At 44.6% G+C, this 19,135-nt stretch overlaps 1 protein-coding gene across 1 annotated transcript in view; it reads left to right on the top strand.

Moving 5' to 3' along the window:
- The first annotated feature begins 3,656 nt into the window (after window positions 1–3,656).
- Window positions 3,657–19,135, top strand: part of LRRK2 (leucine rich repeat kinase 2) — a 119,175-nt gene continuing 103,696 nt past the window's right edge. Inside the window, exons 1-3 of the mRNA XM_032803987.2 lie at window positions 3,657–4,326; window positions 4,432–4,517; window positions 16,036–16,142. Of these exons, the coding sequence (XP_032659878.1) occupies window positions 4,035–4,326; window positions 4,432–4,517; window positions 16,036–16,142 (485 nt within the window). The 5' untranslated portion in view covers window positions 3,657–4,034. The remainder of the gene's footprint in view (window positions 4,327–4,431; window positions 4,518–16,035; window positions 16,143–19,135) is intronic.

Raw genomic sequence — 19,135 nt, 5'->3', positions numbered from 1 at the left:
GATCCACCAGAGCACTCAGCCCCGACCCCCGGGAGCGCTGCTTTACCATGTTATAGCCGAGTTCGTGTTATATCGGGTCACGTTATATTGGGGTAGAAGTGTATCTGCACAATGTGCAAGCTATTTCCCTGTCACATAATTTTTTAAGTTCTTAAAGTATTTTGCCTTTTGTCCACATAGCATTGTCAAATATAGTAAAATATTTGCACTAATGAAAGAGGTCTTATGGGAAAATCTTAAGACTATAATCAGAATGTAAATAATGTACATTTTCAAAAAAATTACAGGGACTTGCTTTACCTAGAAGTCTCAAGACTGCTAGCTACTATACTTGTAGACCTTCTTCTCTAGGTCATCTGTGTTGGATTTTTCACTGCATTTTGCAGAATTCTTAATTGCTGCTACCAAGTACACTTCCATGAGGCCATTAGACAAGTGCCAGTAAAATGTTTTGGTGCACTATGGCTGTTGCGTATCAAAAATTGGAATGTTTGTGATCTCCCCTTAAGTACCAAATTTATAATGTCATCCCAGTTATACTCACTGACATTCCAATTTTATCTCCACTGCACTTGTGTGTTTCTACACCAGCAATAGAGCAAAGAACTCTGGCACAGCAAGGTGCGGCTAGAAGCAAACTCTGAGTGTACTGCACAGAGCTGAAAGGACCAAATGCTGAACAATGCTCAGAACTTCATTACTTCTCCACACAGAGGAGATTGCATAGGATGATAAAGTACAAAGAGCAGATTTAATAAAAAGGTGTCATCTTGTGCTTTTTTAACATAGCAACCAATGCCACAATTTCTTAGCAGCCTCACACAGGCTAAACAATAGGATTGACAAGGCTTAAATCTAACAAACCCCGTGTTTTAGTCCTAAAAAAAGAATAAATTCCCTCATCAGCATCCCCTAAAATCTTTGAGTAAGCATCAGAACCCTCTAAGAACCACTCCATCCATCCTAGCAAGGCACTATAAAAAAAAGTCTCTACAAGACCATTAAAGTCTTTTGTACCTCATAAAAAGAAAGCAGGCCAATTTTACCAAAACTCAACCAGTTTGAAATAGAAGTAAATGCTGATTCTGCCCAGAGAAGAGCTACCAAGTATGAAGATATTCAGATAGTCATATGTTTCCAAATGACTACTTATAATGAATCATTAATTTTTAACTCTAAAAAGAAAATGTCTTCAGTAATACATGAGAACCATCTAGTATTTTTTCAATAATTTTTTCAAAATTCAGTATGCAATGTAATTCAGTAATGATCTCATTGATTAGCTAGATGACAAGCTTTTCTCATAAAAAAGTTAAAATTAGCTTATGGCAGCTACATACATGAACACTAAAATCCCATTACAATGCCCTTATAATCAACCTTCAAAAAGGAAAGAATACCATCCACAGCAGATTCAATTTAGGGTTAGATAGTTATGTGAATAGGTTAAGTAAAGATGTGCAATTTATACTAGTTAGGATAAGCATTTGAGGAGATATAAAACATCATGCTTGATATTAGTCTTCTCAAAGGTGCAATTACCAACATTACAATTTATGGCATATTTTAAACTTTCCTCTGAAGTCTCTGATGCTAGCTGCTGTCAGACAGTCAGGAATCCAAGAATCCAGCACCATTTCTTAAAATATAGTGTTTGAACTATTAATTCTGAAGAAAGAAAACTGTATTAGATGTGCTGATTGATATGTGTCTACTTATATTCAATCTACTTTGTTATTATGGGAGTTAGCATTAGTTCAAATGCGAAAGCATTCAGCTAGTTTCTAATGAATCAGTGTTTCATCAGACTGACACAGATTCATATAATCTTTATAGTGCTTGAAGTTTTAGCTTGTTTCCCTTCATGTCACAAATGCAGTTATGGTTTTGTGGTCTATAATTAAGAAACCAAGACAAAAGTTTCTTTGTATTCAGACGCTTAAAAATATGGCTGGATTCAGACAGCACTGCCCTACATTTTTAGGATCAAGTTGATACTAATAGGCCAAAGATAGTTTAGTCAACAAGCATTTGCAGTAACCAGTGATTTGTAGGTGTTTCAGAACGCCTGTGTCTTAAAAATAAAACATTTTTAAAAGAGGAGTTAAGCTGGTGTTTTCTTCATGTGTTTTCACATTAAGCATTGTGCATGTTTATCGGTAACAGGGCATTAGGATACAGTAAGCATGAAAGCTTCAAAGAACCCCACACTCCTAGTTGTTCCTTCAAAAAGGATAAGACATTCATCTTGTTTAACAGAGATAAACTTAATTGGTCTTAAAGTATTCACCTTCTCTTCCTTTAGTCGGCACAGTTTTGTATTGATCACACGTATTGGTCACAATTTACTTGCTAAAAATGTGATCTGTAGTAACAGATCATAAACGGCTAGAAGCAATTAAAAATGGTGAAAAGCAGAACTGGTGACAGTACAAGGTTTCTTCTTGCAAAAGCAGCAAAAGAGAAAGTGTGAAAGACGTGAGGCAAGAAAATACTTCCAAAATGAGGCAATAGAGATTGGGGAAAACACAGAAAGCATACATTAGGGTGTTCTTGTTCAATCAGTGATCTGTTTTTATCTCCTATTTGCTTCACTTTCTCAAAACAGTTCATTTGTTAATTTGTAGTAAAATGTTAAGTCGGTGAAAGTATTCCTATTTTTTATTCTTACTGTTGCAAACCCCATTTTTAGAGGATTTTTTAGTGATTATTGGCACCCGTTACAAGCATTCTGGAGAAGTGACAGTCACATTAATGAATTTAAAGACAGATACACTAACAAGTTGGTTAATACATTGAAACTTTTACATTTTCTAGTTGTGTATATATGTCATAAGAACACATCACCACAGAGCTACATCAAGTTTACAAGTTTTAGATCACATTTCAATTGGTTTACAAACTCCTTACTGACTTCATTATCACTCCTTACTGAATTCAGCAATTGTTTGGCTAAATTGACTTCTGATAATTGTATATAATCAAGTGAAGCATGTGTGGTGGGAAGATGAAAAGTCATTCAGAAAAATCATTTGACACATGAGATTTGATTCTAAATCTTAATTTAATACTTAAGATATTTGCAGTATGTTTTGATGCTTCTGAAACCTCTGTTACATCATTAATTGCTGGATGATGGCTAGGGAGTTTGTTCACAAGCTTGCCAGCCCTCAGCGAAAGGGAGGTGCTTTTTTATTTGAAGACCCCCTCATTCTAGAGATGGATTTGGCTAATTGTTCAATTATTTAAAATCTCGCTTTTCAAAGGCCCACATTTCAAAGTATCAGAGATGACTGCAGAGGACAGCTTGATACTTGGATCAGAGGAGTAGCCACACATGGTGTATGTTCTAACTTTGGCAGCCGCTGGTTGGGTATTATGAGCCAACACCAGTCACTCTCTGACAAGTAATCAGAGCCAAAGGCCCCTACCCGTGGGATCGGCATAACTTGCCCGGGGCCCTCCCCCCATATCCGGAAAAAACAGTTCAGTTGTAGCCCCTTATGAGGCACGTGGGGGCCTTCCTGCTCAACCTGACCCCTTAGGGGCAGCCCCGCCGACACGCGCCCGGGCGACGCCGAGCTCGCTGCCCCCACCCATGGTCCGTGCTGCGTCTGCGAGACCCATTCGCCCCGCCCCCCAACGATCCCAGAAGGGGACACCACAGCTGCAGCCCTCGCCCGCTTCCAGCCCAAAGACCCGACACCCCAACCACAGCAAAGCAACGATACGCGACGTTACCACGTAGGGCGGCGCCACTTTGACGCCGAGAGGCACGAAGGGGCGGTCCTCCCAGAGCTCCCATTCGATTGGACGGCAGAGCGGTCCGGGGCTGAAAACTGATTTGCTGGTTCTTCCCCTGGAATCCCCCTGACGAGAAAGTGTGTCGCGTCAGCGCCCCCACAGGTAGCTGGGCAGCGCCGCACCTCCCTTCACCTCAAGCCGGGGCAGGGCCTCTCGGGTCTCGCCGCAGATTATGTCAGCGCTGAGGCGAAGGGGGCGGGACGACGGAGAAGAGGCTCGAAAATAGCCCGATGCCTGCAGCCGCTGGGCTGAGCCGTGGGACAGACGCGGCAGCAGTTACTACAGGCGCCGCCTCAGCAGCCCGAGGGGAGGGCGGGGAGCTCCCAGGCGCTCTGCATGGGATGAGGAGGGGGTCAGCCATGGCCAGTCACGGCAGCTGCCCCGAGGAGGAGGAAGAGAAGCGGGAGGAAGCCGCCCTGAGGAAGCTGATCGTTCGCCTCACGAACGTGCAGGAGGAGAAGCAGCTGGCGAGCTTGGTGCAGACGCTGGAGGACCTGCTGGCCTTGGCCCACGGGCCCCGCGGTGAGGTTCCTGTCCGGGCGGGCCGGGCGCCCACTAGGGCTCCCCCGCTCTGCCCCGGCGAGTAACGGGCTCTTTCTCGCTTTGTTTCCTTTCTTCTCCCCGCAGCGCCGAGACTGTTCGGCGGCCGCAACGTCCACGTGCCCTTGTTGCTGGTGTTGGACTCCTACCTGCAAGTGGCCGCGGTGCAGCAGGTAAACGCCTTGGCTGCCTCCCCCCGTCCCCAAGTGGCCGCTGTCAAACCCACGGAGCAGAGCCTAACACAGCCCCTTGGGGAGCGATGGGGCCCAGCCCCGGGCTCCCTGCAGCTGCGCGGGAGGTTTGGATTCAGAACTGAACTTTGCGGAGGGTCCTGATGCTCTAATGAGCCACATTAACCCCCCCCTCAACGTTTGGGAAGGTCTAGCTGTGCAGGCTCCGTGCCAGACATAACAATCGGGGTGAAAGTGTAATTGAGCTCTGACGTGTACGGGGCTGGCTGTGGCAGCGCTTTAACGTCGCTGTCCCTTTTGTGCCCACCCCCCATCTGCGACAGCGCTTTAAGCAGGGTCCTTAAAGCGCTGCCCCAGCAGTGGTTTAAAGTCAGCGGTACAGGCTGGTACCCGCGGCCCCTTTTTACCTGTATGCAATACCAGACCAGACCGCCTTACTTTCGCCAGTAGTAACCATACACAGCTTTTCCTACCGCGGGGGTAGTTACGCGTGTGTGAGAACAGCCATACAGCATTCTACAGCAATAGTCTCCTTGCAAATGCTTCTGCTAACAATATTGTCACTAGTAGGCAGGGCCAGCTTTAGGAAGTGCGGGGCCCAATTCGAACATTTTCGGCAGGGCCCGGGCAGGGATGACTAAAAAAAAAAAAAAAAAGTCAAAAAAGGCCTTCCATTTCTTAGCAACCGGTTCTCTATAAAATGTTCTGATTTAAGGGATGTGCCACCGTATGTATTTTTTGTACCAATAGGGTTACTATACATCCGTATTTTCCTCCCGGATAGTGATTTAAGAACCAAAAAGCCTGACGTGTCTGGGAAAATACAGAAGTATGTTAACCCTACCTGAAGTTCTTTTTTAAAAAGATGGGCCTGAACTAGAAATGAGCTCTGTTTCACATGTGTACGTCTCCCCCACTCCCTGGGGGTGTGCTAGGGTGACCAGATGTCTCAATTTTATAGGGACAGTCCTGATTGTTGGGTCTTCTTATATAGGATCCCCCGACCCCCTGTCCCGATTTTTCACACTTGCTGTCTGGTCACCCTAGTGGTGTGCACATGTGTGGGTCCCAGCTGCTCCCTGTTCCCCTCCTTGAAGCAGGTGTGCAGGGTTACTACCCTGGGAACTGCAGGGCACCAGTGGACATGGGGTGGCTGGAGGCAGGGCAGGGGCTGACTGGAGGTAGGATCTGGCTGCAGGGCTGCCCAGAGGAGCGGGCAAGTGGGGCAATTTGCCCCAGGCCCCGGGCTCCATCAGGGCCGCCACGAGAATGACTGAGGCTTGCTCCCTGGCCCCAGCCCGACCCCGCCTCCGCCCCTCTCCTGGAGCCTCGGCGCATCCAGCAGCGTCCCCGTACAGCGGCGCAGCGTGGCTCCGGCGGGGCTCCTGAGCTCCGCCCCACTCAGAGCCATGTGGCAAGGGGGCGGGGCTGCGAGCTCCACTGGGGCCTGAGCTCCCTCCGCTCGGCTTGGAGCTCGCAGCCCTGCCCCCTGACCACGTGGCTCTGAGCGGGATGGAGCTCAGGGGCCCCACCGGAGCCACAGTGCCACTGTCGAGGGACGCTGCTGGATGCGCTGAGGCCGGGGGGGGGGGGAGCCGGGGGTAAAGCGCTGGGGCTGGGGGGTTGGCTGAGGGGCAGGGAGTCCCAGGGGGCAGAGTTGGAGGTGGCAGGAAGGGGGGGGTTGGATCGGTGGTATTCTAGGGGTCTGTCAGGACTCAGTGGGGGGTGGATAGGGGTTGGGGCAATCCAGGGAACAAAGGTGGGGTCCCATGAGTGGTGGTGGTGGGGGCTGGGGGTCTCTGGGGGACAAGTGAGGGACAAGGAACATACGGTTGGGGATCTGAGGTGGGGCGGGCGAGTCCGGGGGCGGAAGTGTGTGGGCGGAATAGGGGGCAGGGCCCAGGCTGTTCAGGAGGTCAACTTCCCTACCATAAAGCTCATTCAGCAGTTTGAGGCTTGGTAGAAGGCAAGCTGTTAGCTTTTCCGCTTCAGGGCTGCCATCCCTCTTCACCTCAAATGCAAATTATTAGTTATATTTAATTTCAGATACCATAGGGGAGATCATGTCCACGGGAGGTAGCTCATTTTAAAATTTAGACCCATTGGGGGAGGGAGTCACAGGAGAAGAGCCAATATCCTTCCCAACCCTGCCAAGGGAGACATCCCCCTTCCTCCCGCATTCCATGAAGTCCAGAGGGTTTAATTCAGTGGTTCTCAAACTTTATATTACTGGTTGACCCCTTTCACATAGCCAAACCTGTTTGGGACATCCCCCCGCTATAAATATAAACACTTTTTTATATATTAACACTATTATAATGCTGGAGGGCAAAGCGGGGTTTGAGGTGGGAGGTTGACAACTCGTGTCCCGCGAATAACCTCGACCCCCTAGGGGTTCTGGACTCCCAGTTTGAGAACCCTGGGTTATTTAATTTTAGCATGCTGTTGTCCATCACATGCATGTGCTATTTTGAGCATTTCAGTTTTTCCACACATAGCTCATCCAAGATCTGGAACAAGCTCAATGCTCAGTTTCGTTGGAGTACATGCATAAGCTATACTAAAGACAAACCACAGGACCGTCTCCAGTTTGTGAGGGACCCCATGGAGCCACTCTCTATAGCTAAACAGATATATTCATGGAGGTTAGTCCATTAATGGGTATTAGCCAGGATGGGTAAGGAATGGTGCCCTAGCCTCTGTTTGTCAGAGGGTGGAGATGGAATGGCAGGAAAGAGAAAATCACTTGATCATTACCTGTTAGGTTCACTCCCTCTGGGGCACTTGGCATCGGCCATTGTCGGTAGACAGGATACTGGGCTGGATGGACCTTTGGTTTGACCCAGTATGGCTGTTCTTTTATGTTCTAAGCTAAATGAACCCAAAGTTATGGAGACAGATATGAGTCAAGGAAGCCTGCAGAGTAGCAGAAACCTGGAAAAATCTCTGACTGGATGGGCTCAGGCGTTTGGTCACAAGCTGAGGTGGTTCAAAAATTTTGGAATGTTTTTAAGCGTAATTTTTTTTATTGTTTCTTTAAACAATCAAACATAACAAGCAGCAAATATTTGGACACACATTTCTGAAACCCCAAACCACGTTCAGGTTTTGGCAGACTAATTTCAGCTGTTCAATTAAAAAAAAAAACCCACAACAAATTTTGAAGGAAAGCAGACATTGTCCGTGATTTTTTTCTGCTTTTTAAAACCCCCTAGTTTTCAATCCAGAAAAAGTTTTGACGGAAAATATTTTTCCAACCCTTGTAATGAACTTTAGTGCCTTTTAGCACTAGCTGATACTGAGAACCAGTGATACCTTGTAAAGAAGTTTTCTCAAAACTGGGTTTGTGCTGTGATGCACAAGGTTTATTTTTCCCAGGGCCGCCTGTGGTGGGGAAGCAAGTGGGGCAATTTGCGCGAGGCCCCACAGGGGCCCCCACGAGAATATAGTATTGTATTGCAATTTTTTTTATGGAAGGGGCCCCCAAAATTGCTTTGCCCCAGGCACCCTGAATCCTCTGGGCGGCCCTGTCTGGCTGCAGGCAGGGCAAGGGGTGCGGGCCTGGTTGGAGACGGGTGTGTGAGGAGGGCTGGCTGGCTTCAGGCAGGGCTGCAGGGAGGTGCCGCAGGGGCTGGCAGGGCTGTAGGCAGAAGAGTGTGGGACTGGCTGGCTTCAGACATCGGGGTGCAGCAGGGGCTGGCTGGAGACGGGCTGGCTGCAGGCAGGGGCTGGTGCAGGCAGGGCAGGGGGTGCGGAGCTGGTGTGGGCAGGGGGTGCAGTAGGGGCTGGCTGCAGGCAGGGGCTGCGGGTACAGGGGGTACAGCCTACCCTGTGTGATGAGTGCCCCCTCCTCCATGGGTAGCAGCAGCCTGGGGCTCCCCTGCTTCCTCTGCCCCGGCCCTGTAAATAGACGCGGGAGCCCTGGGGAAGCAGCGAGGCTCCAGCTGCTATTTAAAGGACCGAGGTGGCAGAGGCAGCTGGAGACCCAGCCCTTTAAATAGCTATTTAAAGGGCTCTGGGCTCTCCTGCTTCTACTGCTATGGTTCTTTAAATAGCTCTGGGAGCCCTGGGGAAGCGGTGCAGCTCCTGTGGCTATTTAAAGGACCAGGGCAGCAGAGGCAGCTGGAGCCACCCCTGCTTACCCAGGGCTCCTGGAGCTATTTAAAGGGCCCAGGGCGGTAGAAGCAATGGGAGCCCCAGACTTTTTAAATAGCCCCCAGAGCCCCACAGCCCTATCCCAGGGCTCCAGTGGTGGGGCTCTGGTGGCAATTTAAAGGGCCTGGGGCTCCAACCCCTACTCTTGCCCGTGTGCCGTACTGGGCCTTGGGCATGGGGCACTCTTGGGGCAGGGCCCGATTCAGGGGAATTGGTTGAATTGGCTTAAAGCCGGCCCTGCTAGTAGGTTACATAAAACGAGACAATATTACGGTAAGAAGATAAATACAACAAAAGTATAGCTCCAGGGCCCCAAATGTTAGCAGTTCTGTACAGTCACCCCCGGATGTTCTAGTAAAGAAACACATTAAAGAGAGACAAACAGAAGTGGATTTAAAAATAAATAAGAATATACCATCTACCATTTTAATCTGTGGAATTCAGTTATCCATGTTGCTATATTTCTTCTGTGTCAAATTACTTGTTGGAAAATTTTAAGAAACAGATTATAATAGGTACCACTATTTTATACTAATAATATTACCAATATATTATACTATTATCACGGACCACTGCTCTGGAATACTAATGATTTTTAATGGCTAAAGTTTGTTGTCACCTGTTGTTTGTGTATGTGAATTATTTTCTCTTTCTAAATACTAAACCAAAATAAAGCAAACAAGTATATTTATAAATAATGTAAGTACTATAGCGTGCAAATTTCTAAATCCCATGTGGTGTCATGGTACAAATGTGATATAATGTTGGCTATATTCCAGTATTGTTCTTAAACATAGCAGGGTGTGTTAAGGAAGTGACATCTTACTTAAATAGCCACAGTCACGCACATGACAACCTTAGAAACAAAGCTGGGGGAAATTCTGCAATTTAAGATTCTGCTTGGTTATCTCTGTAATATAAGACTGACTCATTTTCATATTAAATATTGCAGGTGCTTTCCATGTCATTGCCAGAAAACACACGTGAAACAGATCCTTCCTAGCAGTCAGTCATATAAAATAAAATTACCCCCAAACGATATTTACAGACAATATGATCTTTATAGGGCTGGCTTGCACTTTTTTAAAATAAATGTGTATGATTTTTAAAAGACGAAAAAAATTGCAATTTGAATTTGTTAGGAGCAAAATATAAAAATCCCCCACAAATATCTATTTTAAATACTGGGAAAGGTCTATATTAAAACACACACAATTAAAAAAATTCAGAGTAAGCAATACATTGTATTCTTGACTCTCCCAATGATGTATAGTTGTTATAATTATAGTGAAATAGTAATTCTTTGCACTATTATACCTTTCGTTTGAGGATATCAAAGCAGTGTGGGGAATCTGAAACTTTAATTTCATGGCTCACTATTCAGTTATCACATAGGTAAGGGATTTATAGAGCCAATACTTTTAGGATTGAACGCAGCTGTTTAGCAATAGCAAAATGACAGAAGTTTAGAACGGGAAATAAAAAATACCTCAAAATGAAACTGCAGGGGAAATTTTGAAACCTGCATAAGGAAGAAAGTAATTACTGTACCTGAACTGCAATTTAGCTAGGACACTGGGATAATATCTTTAACTCACCTTTTAATAGTTGGTTTTAAAATGAAGTTTCAGCCTTCTGTCTGAATTTCTTAGCCTGTATGATTTGACTTTAAAGGGCAACAAAAAATCTAATATTGTTTAAGCAAACCCATAGGTAGTATGAAGCACAAATCCTTCAAGTCACAAAATGCTGCAGCCACCCTTTCCTCTGCTCCCTAATGCTATAACAATTTTACAAATATTATAAACTAACTACTCAATCTTCCCTGCTTCATCCATTGTGATTCAGTCACAATAACTGTGGGACTCTTGAGTCTGAGTTTATGATGGGGACAGTGCTGTACAGTAACTCCTCACTTAACATTGTCCCTTTGTTTGTTGATAACGTCGTTTCATTGTTATGTTGCCGATCAGTTAGAGACCATGCTCGTTTAAAGTTGCACAATGCTCCCTTCTAATGTTGTTTGGTAGCCGCCTGCTTTGTCCACTGCTTGCAGAAGAGCAGCCCATTGGAGATAGCTGGTGGGGGTTTGAAAGCAGGGTGGACTGGCAGTCCCCCATCAGCTCCCCTGAGTTTCATGTGTGACAGCCACCCAGCAAGCTGTCAGTTGCTGGGCAGTTCACAGTCATCTTTTCAAAAAGAAAATGAAGGGGAAAATAAAAAAAATAAAAGAACATCAATCTTTTCTCAAATTGACTGGGCCTGACTCTAAAAGCACAGAGCAACAACAGTCTCAGCTTAAGCCAATGAGAGTAGTGTGCGCTCAGCGCATCTGAAAAATCAGGGCCCCAACATATATTATTGGCAGTTTAAACAACCCTCTATAATACAAAAGTATCTTTTAATAGCATAATAGAGAAATCAAATAGAAAAAAACCTCAGTAAAATGTTTTCAGTATGTTTTATAATTTTGCCCAATAGCTTAATTTACATAAATGTTTCATTTTTAATATCCTTGCCACATATTAGGTATATAGAGGAGACTAAAAATTAAGATTCACCCAACAGGAGCCTGGTCAAATTCCAATTCATCATTGTTCAACATGATATTTCTAGGCAAATCAGCCACTGTCAGGTCAGCCACCTGTTTTGTCCACTGCTTGCAGAAACAGCAGCCTGTTGGAGCTAGCTGGTGGGGGCTTGAAACCAGAGTGGACTGGCAGCCCTCCATCAGCTCCCCGCTGCCCTATGGTCCCTGGGCAGCAGCTGCCCAGCAGGCTATCAATTGCCGGGCAGTTCCGCTGGCCCTCCTCCCACTGTCCTATGCTGCTCCTGCCCTCTGCCTTGGAGCTGCTCCTGGGAGTGTCCTGTTTGCTGTGCAGGGGGGGAAGAGGGGTGCTAATGTCAGAGTGTCCCCCTCCCCCAGCTCCTGTACCCTATCTCAATAGAGCTGGGAGGGGACAGGGAAGGACAGGACAGAGCTCAGGATGGAGGTAGCTTGCTGGCAGCAGCTGCTGTCTAAACTTGCTTATCTACTTAAAAAGTCAATGTACTTAAAGTGGGGTCAGCATACTTAAAGGGAAATGCGCATCTCTCTTTCACACACACGGTGTATATCTTCTCTCTCTCTCTCTCACACACACACCCCCATGTGTGTGTCTGTCTCTCTGCCATGCTGTGTCTCCTCCCTCCATTCCTGCTGCCTTGTAGAGCGTGAAGCTACATTAACAACAGTGTGTTAACCCTTGAGGACTCAGCCGAATGCTAGTTCATCATTTAACAGTAATGCATTCCGTGGGAAATATTGCACCCTCGGACTCTACCATCTCAACCAAGGTTCACAATCCTCATTGCTGTGTACAGTATTAAATTGTTTTAAACTTATAGAGTGTGTGTGTGTGTGTAGATAGTGTTTTCTTTGGCGAATTTTTTTCCTGGAACCTAATCCCACCTATTTACATTAATTCTTACGGGGAAATTCGATTCACTTAACGTCGTTTCGCTTAAAGTAGCATTTTTCAGGAACACAACTACAACGTGAAGTGAGGGGTTACTGTAGATGCTCCATTTTGCTACCGCATGTCTATGCTAACAACTGCTTTTCAGTGCACCGGTTATTGGATCAGTATCTCTTTCTGATTTGTGGCACTAGAGTGAAAATGACTAGTGTTTTGAGATTTGTCTGAGTATGGGCAGCGTCTGGATTGATTAACATATTTTCTTCTAGCTCAGCTTGCCACACAATGGTTTGTTCCTGTATCATAATCTCGTACAAAGTGAACCTCTGCTTCTTAATAGATCAGTATTGCACATACCAAGGCAAATTGGGCTACTAATACAGACCTCATAAACTTCTCTACAAACAGTGGGAAAGTTATTGATCTCCAAAAAGTAAAAAATAATAATGCCTTAAACAGAACAGATATCATATATAGTAAGTTCTGGGGTGGGGCTAGAAATGAGGCGGGTCTGGGACAGGGTGAGAGCTCTTGTTGGGGGTGTGGGCTCTGGGGTGGGGCTAGAGATGAGGAGTTTGGGGTGTAGGAGGGTGCTCTGGGCTGGGACCAAGGGGTTTAGAGGGCAGGAGGAGGATCAGGCCTGGGACAGGAGGTTGGAGTGTGGGGAGAGGCTCAGGAATGCAGGCTCCAGGTGGCACTTACCTCAAGCAACTCCCGGAAGCAGCAACATGTCCCTTTTCCGGCTCCTATGTGGAGATGCAGCCAGGCGGCTCTGCGCGCTGCAGTTCCCAGCCAACGGGAGCTGCAGGTGTGGTGCTTAGGGTGGGGATAGCATGCAGAGCAGAGGCCCCTGGCTGCCCCTACACGTGGGGGGAAGGGCGGCATGCCACTGCTTCCAGGAGCTGTGTGGTGTGCCCCAACCCTGCTCCGCAGCTGGAGCACCGGAGTGGGGCTGTGCGACTGCTTCTGGGAGCCATGTGGAGTGGCCCCTGACCCTGCTCTTTAGCTGGAGTGCTGGAGCAGGGCAAGCCCCAGAGTGTGCTCCCCAGTGAGAACTCGAGGGCCAGATTAAAACAGCTGATGGGCCAGATGTGGGCTGTAGTTTGCCCACCCCTGTATTAGCATATTAGATGCTTGCTTTGGCATTTTTCAGTGTGTACTGTGTCCTTACTGAAAACATTTATCAGTACTTGCTGTTAAAATAATAAATAATTTGGTGTGATACAAATCTAAATTTTATAAGGAAAATGTTTTAGGGAACAGGAAGGGGGAACTAAAAAAACCGAGGCATAAAGCTAATTTTTAGAATGTTCTACATTTTATAAAGAACAATAGAGTTAGATGAGGGGTGGGAGACTTTCAAAATACAGTCTTTGTTAAGCAATGCAAACACATTCGTTAGTGACCGGTAAACTGTACTTAGTTCAACAGCTGGAAAAGGGAAGACGAGTTTTGAACATGAAAGCCTTATGCTATTTCCAGTTTGTTCTATAACTATGTATGGCTTACTGTTACAGACCTCTGACATATCTTTTGTGACATTTTTTACATTTAAACATGATTCATAATTAAAACAAATTGACATTAACAAATCATCAGTATTTGTTTTTCACAGAACCAGACAATAATTAAAATGATCAGTTTATAAAACACATATTCCGTAAGTATTTAAAACAATACTTTTTGGCTACATAGACAGAATTATCTTTTCTTAGGGCTTTATTGTGGCTTTATGGCACATAGTTCTATAGTGTGGGAAGTGCATCAGGAGCTCAGGGTGGCATTTTGTCAGATTCAGAAACAATGCCTCAGGGAGGCATAGCTTCTATGCCACCTTTTGCAAGAGTGCTGGATTCATTTTTCTCATTCTGTGTGGGATGATAGCCTTCTTCTGCCCTCTTCATTCATTTTACAAATGTTAGAACCACTGAGAGGGAGGGTCTTGTGGAATTCTTGCTTTTAGAAGACTGCAAGGGACAGATTCTGTTCAATCCCTGCACAGATATGCAAGGGGGAGGGAGGTTCTTGCACTCTCTCTCTTTTCCACCATCTCCCCCTTCTGAACCGTCTCGCATCTGTTCAGATCTAGGCACAATCCAGTGTTCTATTCATGGTTCAGCCTTATGTGGAAAGGCTGTTCTGAAGGAACCAGTGTTCGTTTGAAAGTGATACTTAGTTACTGTCCCTTATTAATTTTATTTTTGTCTCGATTATGGAGGATTAGAGACAAAAGTATATGTATCTAGCTATATATATGAATGAGTCCAATTATGGAGTGAATTGGTGTCCTCCAAGTGACCAAATAGCCGAAATGCAGAATCACCCATGACAAATGATACCCTTGCTGTCAGTCTCAGAGGAGAGGCCAAGAACTGAATTTGTATGGAAACCAAACTCCCCACTCATACCAAGAGGTGCTTCCTTTAGGTCAGGGTTATGACACGCTTGTTTAAGTGGAGGAGTTCGCACTGTTGTTCTCTGTGCCCTTCCTGTTCTGTGGATTAATGGGGGATTTCACTCTCCAGGGATCACAATCCAGTACCTGTCCTGGACACAAAATTAACATTAAAAATTAAATATAAAAGCCAGACTTATGAATTTTATCATATAATTGCAGATAAGTAACATCACTTGTTAATACATAGGACCAAATTGTGCTGTGATTTAAATCCCATTTGTTAGATAAAGTTGGTCTATCAGTCAAGTGTTTGCATTCTCAATCAAATGTAATATGTTATATGCTGGGGTGCTGGAACGGGGCAGGGCCAGGGGTTTGTGGCCCTTCCACTTTTTGCCACTGGCCCTGCCCCTTGGCCCTATCTCCTGGCCAGGCCAGCAGCTGGAGCCTGGCTGGGGAGCCTGGGCAGCTGTGGGAAGCCACGGATCCTCCAATTGCCCTGGACAGGAGTAGTGATCCTCGGGCTGGTGGAGGGGCCCTGGCTCCAGCTTCCAGCTTGGGCAGGGGTGGGGCCTCAGGGGGAAGAGGAGGGGCAGGGCCATAGAGGGGGCAGGGGCCCCTGCCCTCCCCCCCCTTTTTGGGAAGGCTACACCGTCCATGGTTCTATGGCCTGATATGTGGCATGCAATGTTATATATTTTGAATAGATTCCTAGATTCCAAGGCCAGAAGGGACCATTGTGATCATCTGATCTGACCTCCTGTATAACACATGCCATAGAACTTCCCCAAAGTAATTCCTAAGCATAGCTTTTATAAAAACATCCAATCTTGATTTAAAAATTGTTAGTGATGACAGAATCCATTACAAACCTTGGTAAATTGTTCCAGTGGTTAATTACTCTTGCCATTAAAAATGTACTCCTTATTTACAGTTGAATTTGTCTAGCTTAAAATTCCAGCCATTGGATCGTATTATACCTTTCTTGGCTAGATTGAAGAGCCCATTTTAAAATATTTGTTCCCTATATAGATACTTATAGGCTGTAATCAAGCCGCTAATATACTTTTTCAATATGTGAGCCTACACATCTAAGATCTAGCAAGCTTTCATAATAAACTAGGAACATTTATTAGAGTTTTTTTTCTCCAAGATGAAATGGATAAAATAAGGAACCTTTTTCAAGGTAGGCCTTGGGTATCTTATTCTCAGAGGTATTTCATAATCAAGGAATTTGCATATTATTGAGCAGCTAGTTAACTTTTGTGTGTCCTCTGCCTTGTCTTGTGTGTGTTCATTGTATCTTGTTTAGGTTGTTAGGTTTTCAGATCAGGGAATATGTTATGTGAGCTAGATCATTTTTCCTACATACAAGAGGAAAGGGAAACTGTGTTTAAGTTTTAAAGTAGAATATATCTTCATCAGAGAAGGGACACAAGTAAGAGAGTTGACGTGTCTGTTGAAAAATAACTACATTTTTATTTTACAGGTGGGTTGGTTGCTTCTTTGTAAATTAATAGAAGTGTGTCCAGCCACTCTATGTAACATAGCTCCTCAGGATGTTGGAAAGGATTGGGAAGTACTTGGTGTTCATCAGTAAGTACATAAATTTTACAAACAAGTATTGTATGCAAAATGTCTCTTAGAGTTCTTCTAGAAGAAGAAGTAGGAAAAAAATGTGTTTTCTAACACATTAAATAATTGTTCTAGATTAACTTTTTAACTTGGTTATTACAATTTTATCATATAGTAATGCAGAGTAAAAAAAGAATGCACTAGAATTCCATCATAAGACTTAGATGAAGATTGAAAAGTTGTTTGGAACAGGATCTAATGGACAGAAAGTAGGACAGCAAAGAGGAAAAAGTACTTGTATAAAAAGATTTTTTGGAAGGTAAACCAGTAAATTGCTGTATCATTGATTGCCATTCTCATATTAGAAAACTTCTTTGAAATTAACTTGATCCAGGATTATATGAGGAGCCTATATAGTGATCAGTCTGTTGTGTTTGTGTCGAGTATGTTGTTTAGTAGGTAGGCTAAGACAGTATGTGTTGAACCTGCTGGAGTTGTTAAGTATTTTTCACTCCTAAATATGACGCTTTACTATTTGAAACCTGGAAGGCTTAAAAGCATGAACTATCTCTAGGTTCTCATTTGGCAGGATGTGGAAAGATCTCTTGGCCGGCCAAAGGCAAATGAAGGGATTTCAGAACCATTCTGACAATATGGGGGCAAACATTTTAGAAGGAGGGTGATATTACAGTGTTTGCTAGGTCTTCAGATTCCTTTATTCTTCTCGCCAGCATGACCTTCTTTTCCCCAGGTTCGTCATCAGCAAACTACTGCATCCGAGCACTGATCTCATTTAGGTACTATAACAGCCGGGTGATTCCATTCTTAGCATTCAGACTGAAAGAACTATAGTTCTGTGACATCTACATGCTGTTGGCAAATTAGGGCATTTTATGGACTTACCTAGCAGTTACACATATCTTAAGTTGGGAAGAGGATAAAGTTTTGTGGAATTCCACAAGTGAGAACTTGGAAGGTAGAAGTGGAGTCACCTCGTGGTAGAGTTTGAGAGAGGAAGGATCTCTGCCATCTCATGGAGTTTCTATCAGTCTTGCTAGCTCTTAAAGATGGAACAGCAGCATTTCAGGATGTAAGCTGTCAAATGCAGCCAAGTGATGCAGTAATATGGGTAGGGAGGTATGTTCCTCATCTATGGTTAAGAAAAGGTAGTTCACTAGTGTGGTCAAATCTGTAACTGGGAAGGTCCAATGTCACAGGTCAGGTGAGTGCTCTTTCCAATCTTCCCCATTTCTTTTCTCAAAAGGGTACCAGGTTGTAGTTGGTAAGATCAGTTGTATCAAACTATAGTTTATTATGCAATGGCTGGACTATAATTTTATATGGTAGATGATAGATTGTTTATATAGTTAATCGTAGATGTTGATTCTTTGGGTGCCCTGGGGCTGGAGCATGCATGGGGGAAAAATAGTGGGTGCTCAGTACCCACCAGCTACAGCTGTTCGTGGCGCCGCCAATCAGCTGTTTGATGGCTGTGGAAGAGGGTTGTGGGAGGGAAGAGAGCAGCAAGTAGGGGGTGGGTGAGGGCCTCGGGGAGCAGGGATGGGAAGATGTGGAGTGAGGGAGGGACTTCAGGGAAGGAGGTGGAGTTGGAGTGGGAAGAGGCAGAGTGAGAACGGGGCATTGGAGGAAGGGGAGGAGTGGGGTGGGGCTTTGGGGTGGAGAACCACTGGGGAAAAAGATAAGTCCCACTGTTTATGGAGTCTGTGCCTTTAAGGAGGCATTGGCAGTTTTTGTTTGTAACAATACCAGGCGCTCAAGTCAAGAAGGACAATGACTGAACCCATATGGTATGGTTCAGATTTCTTTAGTATTTTAAAGACTCCTTGTTGAGTGAATGGGCCAAATTCTAAGAGGAGTGGTATAATAGTGGCAGTAAATACTGTCATTCGTTCTTGGTCTCCAGAAAGCTGATCCCTATTCTCGTGATCTAGTCACACAAGCCTCCCAAGGGTCCACGTAATAATGACAATAGAAGCAAAGCTCCTATCTAGACACAATCTGTTTCCCAGCATGAGCAGTAGGGCATGCTGCTGACAACACCAAACATTATTTCTTACCACTATAAATACTTTGGCAAATTCTGCACAGTCCTATCTGAAAACATGACTAGCGAAAGTAGTATTTGGTAAGGAGCTAAGCCTAGCAAACCTAGCATCTTTTCTCGTCAGTGCTGAAGACAGAGCAAATCAGTTGTTATATTTAGAGCTCTTTGTAGGAGTGTCTGATATGTACCGTAGTGCTGTTGCATTACATCAGCTGCCTAATGGTTGCAGAGGGGCAGTATGCAAGTAGGCTAGAGATAAAAACGTAATTTATATGCAGTTGGTTTATAGCGTAAGATGATACGCCTTAGTGTGTTTTTGGAAAACAGAAATTTTAAGTCAGAAATATTGACATAGATTGTTAGTGCTCTGGGGCAGAGCCTGTCTTTTTACTCTGTATTTGTACAGCACCAGCACAATGGTTCCTGATCCATTATAAGGTCTGGTACCTGCTACAGTATGACAAATGAATAATTATAATAATTAATTTGACTAATTGGTTCACAACACTTTCTGGCTCAACCAAGGTATGTTAACTGTTACAAAAAACAGTGTAGCAAATGAAGTAACTTTTCACATCTTGACTGATACGTTGATAAGTAGTTTATATAACAACTCTCAAAAAAGAAAAAATAAGGAAATTCTCTCAGCATATCTGCTCATAAAACTTTTGCCACAACTTTTGTAATCTTTGACAATAAGTTGGTCATACAGTAAATGAGGTGAAAGTGTTTAACTTCCTCTCTTTCAATTACTTTTGAGATGGGAGGATGTGTGGAGAATTTCTTTGTGAATTGCTCAATCTTTTGGTCTTAATAACCATGCCCCATTCTGTGTTTGTTTTGTGCGGCACTGTACTGAACCAACTCATGTCTTTAGAATGTAGGTACTTCAGAGCTGAGATTTATTGTTTGGCACTGCTTACCTCCTGTGAAATGTCCAGAACACACA

The sequence above is a fragment of the Chelonoidis abingdonii genome, chromosome 1 (genome assembly GCF_003597395.2).
Source record: "Chelonoidis abingdonii isolate Lonesome George chromosome 1, CheloAbing_2.0, whole genome shotgun sequence".
Classification (NCBI taxonomy): Eukaryota; Metazoa; Chordata; order Testudines; family Testudinidae; genus Chelonoidis; species Chelonoidis abingdonii.
The sequence above is the reverse complement of the archived record's forward strand: the minus strand, read 5'-3'. Positions and strand labels throughout refer to the sequence as shown.